At 32.6% G+C, this 12,746-nt stretch overlaps 1 protein-coding gene across 1 annotated transcript in view; it reads right to left on the bottom strand.

Moving 5' to 3' along the window:
* rmc1 (regulator of MON1-CCZ1) overlaps window positions 1-11,472 on the bottom strand; it is a 20,485-nt gene extending 9,013 nt beyond the window's left edge. Inside the window, 15 exon segments of the mRNA NM_001362546.1 lie at window positions 771-887; window positions 975-1,081; window positions 2,856-2,984; window positions 3,189-3,242; window positions 3,332-3,376; window positions 3,629-3,737; window positions 4,511-4,616; window positions 5,130-5,219; window positions 5,742-5,845; window positions 6,996-7,136; window positions 7,222-7,308; window positions 7,995-8,051; window positions 8,160-8,244; window positions 8,896-8,972; window positions 11,282-11,472. Coding sequence (NP_001349475.1) covers window positions 771-887; window positions 975-1,081; window positions 2,856-2,984; window positions 3,189-3,242; window positions 3,332-3,376; window positions 3,629-3,737; window positions 4,511-4,616; window positions 5,130-5,219; window positions 5,742-5,845; window positions 6,996-7,136; window positions 7,222-7,308; window positions 7,995-8,051; window positions 8,160-8,244; window positions 8,896-8,972; window positions 11,282-11,380 — 1,407 coding nt within the window. The 5' untranslated portion in view covers window positions 11,381-11,472.
* Between the last annotated feature and the right edge of the window lie 1,274 nt (window positions 11,473-12,746).

Genomic DNA, 12,746 nt, shown 5'->3' with positions numbered 1-12,746 from the left:
CACTGATCTTGGATTACCAAATTTTCAGAAAAGTTTGAACTAATCTGTTAACTTTAATAATAAACTATTTATTTGCAATGTAATGTAGTGTACATATTAAAAGTACTATATTATATATTATATAGCATATATATTTCTATGGCCAACCTTTTTTAAATATAATTTTAAAAATAAAACAAAGGGCGGCGCAGTGGCCCAGTGGATAGTGCTGTTGCCTCACAGCAAAAAGGTTGCTGGTTCGAGCCTCAGCTGGGTCAGTTGGCATTTCTGTGTGGAGTTTGCATGTTCTCCCCATGTTTGCGTGGGCTTTCTTCGGTTTCCCCCACAAGTCGTAAGACATTCGCTATAGGTGAATTGGGTAAGCTAAATTGTCCGTAGTGTATGTGTGTGAATGATAGTGTATGGGTGTTTTCCAGTGATGGGTTGCAGCTGAAAGGGCATCTATTGAGTAAAACATTTGCTGGATAAGTTGGCGGTTCATCACGCTGTGGCGACCCCTGACTAATTAAAGGACTAAACTGAAAAGAAAATAAATGAATGAACAAAGCAAACATGTCAGTGAACATTAATCAAATTATTTTACCAGTAAAATAATTTTTAAATAGTGGTGGGCAGTAAACATGTGAAGTGGGTCAGACAGATAACATTTATATTAAAAACAGCATTTATCAGCCGATATCAATATGGCTGCTGATATATTGTGCATCCATAAAATAAAGCAATATAATAAACCAAACAGCATCCTAAAAATGTAAATGCAGGCCGTTTACCTTCTTCTCAGTGAAGTCTGAGAGTACGTGTGTGTACATGTCAGACTGATCAATGACTGCTTGTGTTCGGACTGGTCTTTTATAAGCGCTGGAGCGACTGGGGCCTGATTCCATAGCCTGAAAAACACATTTCTACTATTAATGCTACATATTATTATAGGTATTTGTAAGGTACAGTGTAAAACAAGAGTTTTGCTCACTGACCGCAGTGTACGCTTGTTCTGCATCCAGATACTCTTTGTAGACTTGGTTGAGCTTGTCAAACACTGTGGCCACAACAGACAGGTTTCCTTTATCTCCTCCTATGAGCACTGCCAAACAAGACATTCATTTATTAATTATTATTCATAACAGGCTGTTGTCTTTTTAAGAAATTTTACATTAATTTGAGCTGTTATTAAAGTAATATTGGGGTGTTATTCTAGCTTGTTTGGTCATATTTTACAATGATATAATTTAGCTAATGTTCAATTCTATTCATATTTATTTCAATAGTGCTTTTACGATGTAGACTGTACCACCAAAGCAGCTTAACATAGATGAAGATCATGTATCTATCAGTATCTATCAATCAGTTTGTCTACCTACCTACCTACCTATCCATCCATCCATCCAGCTATCTATCTGTCTCTCTATCCGTTTATCCATCCATCTATCTTTTGATCCATCCATCCATCCATCCATCCATCCATCCATCCATCCATCCATCCATCTATCTATCTATCTATCTATCTATCTATCTATCTATCTATCTATCTATCTATCTATCTATCTATCTATCTATCTATCTATCTATCTATCTATCTATCTATCTATCTATCCATCCATCCATCTATCTATCTATCTATCTATCTATCTATCTATCTATCTATCTATCTATCTATCTATCTATCTATCTATCTATCTATCTATCTGTTTCAGACAGACAGACAGACAGTCTGATATAGATAGATAGATATTAAGATATTGATATAGATATTGATATAGATATTATAGATGAATATAAATAGATAGATATCAACAATATAAGATCTATAGATAAAATTAACAAACAACAGTAAGCAATTTAATTCAGTAAGCAGCATTCATTACTATCTAATAACATTAATAAAATTATGTCATGAATCTAGCATTATTAAATTAATAAATTATTATGTTAAATATAAGCATTTTTAACAACATTTTGAATTAATAAAATAGGTTTTCTGTCCTGTCACTGTGTTTGCATGTTCTTGTCGACTTTGAAAGGCTTTTTTATTATTATTAAATTAATTTGAATTTTATTTAATTGAGCTTTTTTTCATTTTAAACTTACAATTTATTTAAATTGAAATTTAAGCTATTATTTTTCATTATATTTTCTGTAAAAAGTTTCTGCATTATGCAATTTATTTGCCCTTTTTAATATTTTTTTTTTTTTAAATCTATACATTTTTATATGTTAGGATATAAATTAAGATATAATATATATTATTATATATTTTGTATATTAAGATACATTGCATTATTAATATATATTGTTATATATAATATAAAATATATACTAAAATTATATATTTGTTCTTTTTTTTAAATCTATAGTATAGTTTCATTATTTCTTATTTCAGTATTAGTTTGAGTAATTTTAGTACAGAGTTCAAATTAATTATATGTTTCGTAGTTAAATGAAGTTTTTAAATTCTATTAAATTTAATTTCAGTGTAGATTTAGTTTTGCTCATTTCATTTTCTCTGAAAAATTTTAAATTTACAACTTATTACTAACTAATTATGTTAATTACTCTTATTTTTTCACTTCGTTTCCAATGTTTTGAGTGTGCCCAAGTTAAACTTGATGGTGTATATTATTTATTCTATAGAGTGCATGTTTAGATGGACTGTGTTTTATTAATTATTACTATTATTATTATTTTTATTGTATGTCTTTTTATTTATTTTACATATTTATTTATTTTTTTGTTATTATTATCATTTATTTAACAATTGTTACAGATTATATAAATGTTTTTTTGCTTATAAATGTTTTGTGCTTATAAATAAATGATATGGATAAATATCTAGATAAAATATGGGAAAAATAACTTACTTTGCGAGCATACAGACAAGATGACCATTTTGCAGTCTCGTCTGCGCAACAAGAAGTCCATGAGTTTGCCTTTATCCTGCAGGAGGTTCAGTGTGGGCTGAAGCTTCACCTGCAGATACCACAGAAACCCTGACACACGCACATGCACACGCGCACACGCACACGCACACACACACACACACACGCACACGCGCACACACACACGCACACGCGCACACACACACACACACACACACACACACACACACACACACAAAAAATACACAAAAAATACACAATCAACCTCAGTCACACCACCACTTTACTTGATGCTATCTGAGGTTAATAAAATACCTTCGCTGGCACTGATGATGATATCAGGCTGGAAAACACTCCAAGAAGATGAGTCTTAACGGTTAAGAAAAAGTCTGAGAATCACAAGTAAATACTGTTTTATATTGTACACCATTTAGGTTAAAGATTCTGCGCAAGGATACAAAGTTCACAAGGCAAAGGAGCCTGACTTGGAGCTGCCGCAGGTCCTGTGGGGATTTGGGAAGCAATTACTTTTTGGAGACTTTCAGAGAAGCGAAATTAAAAGAAGAAATTAAGGGTGTGTTCACACTTAGCAGATCTGGCTTTGCATATTTATGTTCTTACTAGAAAATGAGAACGCTAACTAAGACATAGCTATGATTTTATTTATTTTTTTATTGTCTAGACAAGATAAACCATGAGAGGTGATCTGCAAATGTGAACACAGTAGATAAATGATGTGTCCTGCTAAATCTGACCTGTAAGAGGGATCTTGAAGGGGTTTATGGAGCGAGCAGGAAGCACAGGCTGATGCACATTTACATTGCCATCTAATTCCCTCAGCTTTATATCATAAATGAGTGAAGTCTGAAATGCAAAAAGACACAAGCATTAGAAGGATGTTACAGAGCAGATCAGAATCAGAATGAGCTTTATTCACCAAGTGTGAACAAACACACAAGGTTTTTTTTTTTCAGGAGCTCGGGGTACATACAGTACATACACACTAGGGCTGCACAATATATCGTTTCAGCATGGATATCGCAAAGTGACGAGTACATCACAAGCATTCGAAATGTGATTTTTCAATTTAATATTTTAATTTAACTACAAAAATAATGAATATTAAAAGGTCCTTTTTATTAAGTGTCTTCAACTACTATGTACTTTTATCAAATATATAAATACAATCTACTTACTGGGTTCATAATGTATTGCAGATCATTTCTAGTTGGGACACGGGTAAGGTTAGGGACAGGTTTGGTGGTTTGGGTAGGTTTAAGCGTGGGTTAAGGCGTAAGGGATGGTGAGCAGTGTAAATATAAATGTAATTACAGATGTAACTGCATGCAGGGATTTTATCGAGCATAAGTACAATCTAAAAACATGTATTTGCACCATAAGTACATTGCAACAAATTATTAATTTCAGTGTAAGAACATATTAGTTAAGGCCACTTAATATAAAATGGAACCATATTAAAATATTGACCGGAATTTTAAAATAAGTGCATCTTTAACTTTAATCAGAAATATGCATTGCTAGAAAAACAACCTGATAGCAAGATAACTAGTTCATTATGTATCATGTGACGATATTATATGATGATTATAAACTTATTTAACGCTTGTCAAACTCACCTGCGTGCTCTGATGGTGAACCACAACAAGATTATCCACCACGTTTATGGCAAACTTTCCTGTAGTGTTCAGTCTGAGGACATTAGTCCTCTTACAGGTGCCTTCTCTGCAATTCACAGACAGAAGAACAGGTGAATAAAAATGCTAAAATGCAGATCTGAACACTTGTATAGTACAACAAAAAAACTGAAAATTCTGCCATCATTTACACATCCTTCACTTGTTCCAAACCTGTTTGAGATAAATAAAGAATAAAATAAAGGAAATAAAAGATAAAATACTGAAGGACGTTGGTGAAAATCAGCCATTGACTTCCATTGTATTTTTATTCCAACTATTGATGTCTATTGAAGACTTTTGATATTGATGGCTGTTTTTTTTTCCTTCAGAATATTTTGTTTTGTGTTTAACAGAAGAAAAAAATTCATCAAAGTTTAGAAGCAGTAAATTAGGACATTTTCATATTTGGGTGAACTGTTCATTTAAGAGAGGAAAAACACATTTTTGGGGACAATAATAGTAATATTAATATATAGTTCAAATCAATTCATGTTTCTTTACATAGCACTTTTGCAATGTAGATTGTGTCAAAGCAGCTTAACATAGAAGTATATATTACCTGGGCAGATGATAGAGGACCACTTCTGCTCCTGGACTGTTGGTAGTTCTGGAGTGATGTTTCAGATACATCACATACAGCTGATCATAACTACAATAGGAAAGAAAGAGTGTTTTCATCCTTAAATGTAACTTATAAAAAAAGAGGAACAAAAATCGACAAAAAGGGCAAGAATTTGCCATTACATTGCAACAAGAGAAAGTAATGCTGAGTAGAAAGTTAGAAGATTAAATAAAATTTAGGATCAAATAAATAGATAAAGATAGAGAAATTGAAAGAAAGAAAGAAAGAAAGAAAGAAAGAAAGAAAGAAAGAAAAAAGAAAGAAAGAAAGAAAGAAAAAGAAAGAAAGAAAGAAAGAAAGAAAGAAAGAAAGAAAGAAAGAAAGAAAGAAAGAAAGAAAAAGAAAGAAAGAAAGAAAGAAAGAAAGAAAGAAAGAAAGAAAGAAAGAAAGAAAGAAAGAAAAAGAAAGAAAGAAAGAAAGACAGACAGACAGAAAGAAAGAAAGAAAGAAAGAAAGAAAGAAAGAAAGAAAGAAAGAAAGAAAGAAAGAAAGAAAGAAAGAAAGAAAGAAAGATTTAGATTGGCTTCGGTGCTCACACACAGGTCTTACATAGTTGCCACTGCGATGTCCCGTTCAGAGAGGCTGAGTTTGGCTGGTTTTGGCACCGCTGGCAGCTCAATCTCAAACTTAGACATCTTTGACATGGTCGCAGTCTAGTGGACAAAACTTAAAGTTAGAGCAAGCTTCAAGGCACAACAATCCAGTTTCAGAGTTAACCTGTGTCACTGTTGCCCTCTTATGGTTGAAGTCTGCAGATGCAAAACTCATTGAATATTGTATTGGACTGCATTTGAATAATCCTATAAAACAAAACCCTGATTTTCTATAGGGGTGGCAATAGGGTGCTTGAAGTTCCATGGAAATTTTAGAGAAACAACTGGGTTATAATAATGTAAATAACATATTATTATAAAACAATCCATACAAAAAATATTAAAATAATACAATTATATTAAATATTATTAATTATATAATTAATATATGTAGACAAAAAATGTGGAGGGTCTATGGAAAAAAAAAGTAAAAATAAATTGTAAACAATAGTTTATTTTAAGATAAATAAGTATAAATAAGAATACAATAAGCAATTGCAAATTATAGATGAATACATGCATTGGTACTAAAAAAATAAACTAATAATTAAAACAGGGTTCCAATAATGCAAATAATATATTAATTATAAAATAATTAATAAAAAAACAGGAAATAAAATAATAAAAATAAAGAAATAAATTTTTAAAATAAAAATTGGGATCATAACACAATTAGTAAAAAAATAATTTATGAATATATAATATAATATAATATAATATAATATAATATAATATAATATAATATAATATAATATAATATAATATAATATAATATAATATAATATAATTCCCAGAGATGGGTTGTGGCTGGAAGGGCATCCGCTGCGTTAAAATGTGCTAGATAAGTTGGCGGTTCATTCCACTGTGGCAACCCCAGATAAATAAAGGTACTAAGCCGACAAGAAAATGAATGAATGAATAATATAACATAGAATAAAACATATATTTAATAAAAAAATCTAACAAAAAGGATGTAATAATAATAATAATAACAACAACAACCATATAATAATAATAATAATATAATAATATTAATCTTTAAAACTCTACAGAAAATAAATCTTGTCCAAAACATTTTAGACTTCCTAATATTATTTTTCTACAATATGTACTGGGTTTTTAGGTTGAGAATGTCTTTCGTGGGGATGTTTATATTTGATTTTTTGTGGAAAAGCAAAGACTGAAACCTGCAATAAAACAGCAAACTCACCTTGAAAGCAAATGGCTGGAGCACATTTCCCTGCACAGTGGTGGAAAGCAGGAGAACCGCCGTCTCTGGACAGTATATATACCAGTTCACATTAATGCTCTGACTCTTTAAAAGCTTCAGGGTTCGTTTATCAGGCAGAACCTGAACAGAGGAAAAACAAAGACTTGTTGTAAATGGTCTCATTTTAAAAAGTGCTTAGTTTAAAATATAGATTTATAAGGATTACCTGATAGAATTCGATCCCCTGATCAGTCACGAATACAATCTCATTCCAGTTGGTCCAACAAAACCCAAGAATACTGGCATTCTTTGTCTGAAGACGTGTAACAAAAATAGCAGGCATTATTCTATTATAAAACATCATTTATTTTATTATTATTTTATTATTTTATTATTATTATATCAATTTTATTATCATTTTTAATATACATTAAATTCTGACGCTCCGTCAGGCTGCATTAACTGAATCAAAATACAGTAAAAACAATAATGCTTTGAAATATTAATTGACTACATTTTAAAATGTAATTTATTATGACCCAAAACTCACTTTTAAGCACAAATTCTCATTTAATTAACGTTTTTTAGATGTGCTGCTTAATATTTGTGTTAGAGAAAGCTAAATAAAAGAATGAATATCCTTCAAAATATTTGGTCACACATTATTTTAATGCACAATTTAAATTAACAAACCATTATCTAAGACTTATAGCTCAATGAACTATTTATTAGCTGCTTATTAATAATTAATAAGGTAGTAGTTGGTTTTAGGTATTGGGTAGGATTAAGGCTCTAGAATAAAATTATACTTATAAAGTGCTAATAAACAGTTCATATCTTAGTAATAAGCAGGTAATAATCCAGTAGTAAATAGTATGAATTGTTACTTAACCTAAAGTGTTAGCATTGATTCTGCTGATGCTGAATAATTGAATAACCAATTCATATTCATAACAACTAGACGTTAAGATGTTATGTCTGATCATTTTAGGGATATACCTTGCACTCATGGGAGAATTCCAAATGTGGATAGTCAGGAATAAAGTTTATGAAATCCTAAAAAAAAAGAGAGAGCGCGAGAGAGAGAGAGAAATAGAAAATTATTGTCATAAAGTGAACCAGTGCATAATGACTGTATTTACTGCGATGATCAATGACACTCACCACTGATTTTGTAGTGCGCTGAACCGCTAAGATTTTGTTTCCTAATGAGAATTTGATACACTTCACCTCTCCTTTGTCGTCCATTCTGAAAATCAAAAATTGTGGGGGTGTTTATAGTGTTAACCTAATCTATTTAAAACAGTTTTCAGCAAATGATATAATTAAATAAAATATTAAGTTAAATATTAAGGAGGTGTTACTTAGTATTTTTATTTTTGTGTGTGTGTGTGTGTGTGTGTGTGTGTGTGTGTGTGTGTGTGTGTGTGTGTCGTTTTGTTGGATAATGTAACTTTTATGTGTAAAGTACAGTAATCTATACTTGGTTTTGGGGTACCAAGCAATATTTGTTTTGCATTTAAATTGTCTCTTGTAAGAGAATTCTGTGTATTTATATAGGGGAGATGAGAGTGATGCTCTTTTGTTGGGGTGGGAAATAATTGCGACGAAGTTTAATTGTGTTTTTCTGTTACCTGTCTTGCATTATCAAAAACAAAAAACACATTGTTAAAAAAAAAGTAAAATATTAAGTAAAATATTGAATGATTGGAAATGCTGCCTAGAGAAAAAGTGTAAATAAGACAAGAAAGCTAAAATAAAAAGTGAAACTAAAATGAAAGGAACGTAAAAAGGGAAATTAAAAATATTATATATACTATAACTAATACTCGAATATCATTAATCTTTATGCAAATATAAATATAAATATTAGCATATAAATAACATCTAGTTGACTTACCTGAAAGCCACTGAGCTCTTGTCATCTGGTCCTTTAACCACAACACCTGTAGCCCCACCAGATCGTACCGCAAACACCTTTAAAATCACATAAAATTCAAACTAAAATTCATTATGAAAACTAACATACTGTATCATAATTATATCATATCATGCCATATCTGTTTATTTAATGCCATGATAGCAACAACAGCAATTTTCATGGCAAAAACATTTCATTAAAAATATATATAATTTGAAAACAAATACATAAATTTGATCAGATTTTAAACATTAATTAAAAACATGTTGAGTTAATTTCATAAAATGCCTTCTGCAGTCATTAAAAGCGGGACAGTGAGTCAACTAGATGTTATTTATATGCTAATATTTAACTATTAATTCCTGTGTAAGTACATATTAGTTAAGGCCACTTAATATAAAGTGGGACCCAATATACTGTATTTCCACATACAAAAATACACATATACACATATCAATCAATCAGTAGAGTAAGATGTATTTGTTGTTTTTGCCAATGTTCGGTTTTGTTCTAGAAACTGTATAAACAGATCCCAAGTTTTATGGTATTTTGTACATTTCTGTGTATACTGTACATCATCAAAACTTAATTTTTGATTAGTAACGCATTGCTAAGAACTTAATTTGGACATCTATAAAGGCAATTTCATAAAAAATTTTAGATTTTTTTTTTAACCTTCAGGTTCCTCATTTTAAAATAGTTGTATCTAGATCAAATATTGTCCCATTCTAACCACATATTAGCTTAAATAAGCCTTATTTATTCAGATTCTAAGTGATGTATAAATCTCAATTCAGTGGGTAGCACGTCCGCTTCACAGAAAGAAGGTCGCTGGTTGGAACCTCGGCTGGGTCAGTTGCCGTTTCTGTGTGGAGTTTGCATGTTCTCCCCATATTCACAGTCCAAAATCATGTGCTATAGGTGAATTATGTAGGCTAAATTGTCCGTAGTGTGTTTGTGTGAATTAAAGTGTATGAATGTTTCCCAGTGATGGGTTGCAGCCGGAAGGGCATCTGCTGCATTAAACATATGCTGGATAAGTTGTCAGTTCATTCCGCTGTGGCGACCCCAGATTAATAAAGTGACTAAGCCGACAAGAAAATGAATGAATGAATGAATGCATAAATCTCAATTTAAAATAAAAGGTCAATAATAAAAGGCTTTGTGGTCCTCCTGGGTCAAATAAATTTATAATCAACAATTGAAGCTATAGTATTAAACGTTCGTCTAATATGCATTGAGGTAAAGCGGGTTTTATATTTGCACATTCAGACTTTCTCCTTAATGTTATATTAAACATTCATTCATTCATTTCCTTCGACTTAGTCCTTTTATTCATCAGGGGTCGCTACAGCGGAATGAACCACCAAATATTCCAGCATATGTTTTACACAGCGAATACACTCTCACAATCATACACATACACTACGGCCAATTTAGTTTAACCAATTCACCAATAGCGCATGTCTTTGGACTGTGGGGAAACCGGAGCACCCGGAGGAAACCCACGCCAACAAGGAGAGAACATGAAGAAATGCCTGACTCGAACCATCGACCTTCTTGCTGTGAGGCGACAGTGCTAACTACTAAGCCACCGGGTCACCATGTATTAAACAGATAAATATTAAACATGAAATATACTTTGCAAGATCTAAATAGGGAAATTATATTAGCAGGCAATGACTATCAAAGCACAACATTGTTCACAGTCAGTTAAATAGTGCTAGTGTTGTTTTGAAGTCAGACTTGCATGTGATTTCAGACCGATTAAAAGTAGCATGGTAAACAACATAGGGACCGTGTCACAAGTTTTCACTGAACAAATGTGCGAATATAAAATCGACTTTACCTCAATACACATAGAGGTAAAGTTGGTTTTATATTCACACATTCGGACTTTCCCCTTAATGATATCATTTCATAAAAGTATTATTTACAAACTAAATAGCGAAGTCATGTTAGCAGTCAATGACTATCAAAGTACAACATTGTTCCAGTCAAATAAACAGTGTTAATGTTGTTTTTAAGCCACACTTGCATGCTAATTCCGATGGAATATTTAAAGTAACATGGTAAACAATACAGAAACTTCTAAATGAACGAATTTGCGAATATAAATCCAACTTTACCTCTATAAGAAACACTCATATTTGGCTTTTTTTATTTTGCATTGAGATTTAAAAAGTCCCAAGTCAGATACAGAATGAATAAACTACAATTCAAGCTAAAGTATTAAACACTCGTCTAATATGCAAAGTATGACATTTTTTACTTCTTTCGGGACCGAATTTAGACGCATGTTTTGGCCAGAATGCTGTGTAAGGCAGCTCACTATGTTTTGAAACGCATTGCAACGTGTTCTCACCTGTTTGTTTGCCTCGTCGAAAAACACATTGTTGACGCTCGACGCGTTCTCAAACTGCACAGGGTTTTCACTGAGCTCGAGGTAATATTCGTCATTCATATTGTTTTAAGGAGTCTTTTACTCCTTCAGAAGCTTGTGTTATTACTTTAGCTGGTGTTTTCACTTCCGCGTCCGACGTCAGGCAGTCATGTGATAAACATGAGGTCATGTGACACTAAAGAGCGCCAACAAGTCACTAAAGAGCGCCAACATGTTGCAAATTCTAGACCTTTGTCAGTGAAAGTTGGGTCTTCCGAATCACCCAAACCCACCCTGCATGCCTACAGGCCTGAATAGGCCACAGTTTTACATTTCATATTTATATTTCAAATGTTATTCATTTATTTATTTTTTCGGCTTAGTCCCTTTATTAATCAGAGGTCACCACAGTGGAATGAACCGCCAAATTACTCAGCTTATGTTAGTACACGGCGTATTCCGCAACCCAACACATCCCATACACTCGCATTCACACACATTCACTACGGCCAATTTAGAGAGAGGGTGCTCGCTGCAGAGCCATTTGAGGAGAGCTGAGCTCCAGCGAGGGGGAGCATGAGCTGTCGCTCCTCCTCCTGTAAGCTGTTTTATTGCGTATACCAACCCCACCCCTAACCCTACCCCCAGTGACATCACTCGTAGAAGAAGTGCAAAAAAGGTGGAGCTTAGTAGTCTCCCTTGCTTGAGCTCAGCTCTGCCCAAGTGGGTCTGCAGTGAGTACCACATGATTTAGATCATCCAATTCACCCATAGCGCATGTCTTTGGACTGTGAGAGAAACCGGGGCACCCGGAGGAAACCCACGCCAACATGGGGAGAACATACAAACTCCACAGAGAAATGCCAAGTGACCCAGCCGAGACTCGAACCAGCGACCTACTTGCTTTGAGGTGACAGTGCTACCCACTGAGCCACTGTGTCGCCCCTATTTCAAATTTATGTAAAATACTAATCTCTTAATGTTATTTATAAAACAGACATTTTTTCAAATTAACATTTTTAACAGAGAGCTTACAGTTTAAATAAAAAAGTAATGTTCAGTGCATGTAAAACATGCACATTGTGACACCAGCCAACAATCTAATCAAGCAAAAATTAGTTAAATTAAATTATGTACAATAATAACACCTTATAATTAAATACAAAATGAGTAATAACTGCTAAATGTGCACTTTTACTGGAAAAAGAACCACAATTGTGACCAGGCTGGCTCTTGAAATTAAATGAGATTTTAAACTAAACTATAACTAAATGTACTGTATTTACACCTCATAATTAAATATAAAACAACACCCCCCCCCCTCCTCCTTTTTTAATGTTGGCTTTTGGAATATATTAGATTTTTTGTCTGTTATATATATCAGCCTGTATTTCGTGCTCCAGTTGTGTTGATCATAATGAGCTGCTGATGCTCCAGCTGCTCTATA

Source organism: Danio rerio, chromosome 24 (genome assembly GCF_049306965.1).
Source record: "Danio rerio strain Tuebingen ecotype United States chromosome 24, GRCz12tu, whole genome shotgun sequence".
NCBI classification, from domain to species: domain Eukaryota; kingdom Metazoa; phylum Chordata; class Actinopteri; order Cypriniformes; family Danionidae; genus Danio; species Danio rerio.
Note: the sequence above shows the minus strand (reverse complement) of the source record. Positions and strands in the feature narration are given on the sequence as shown.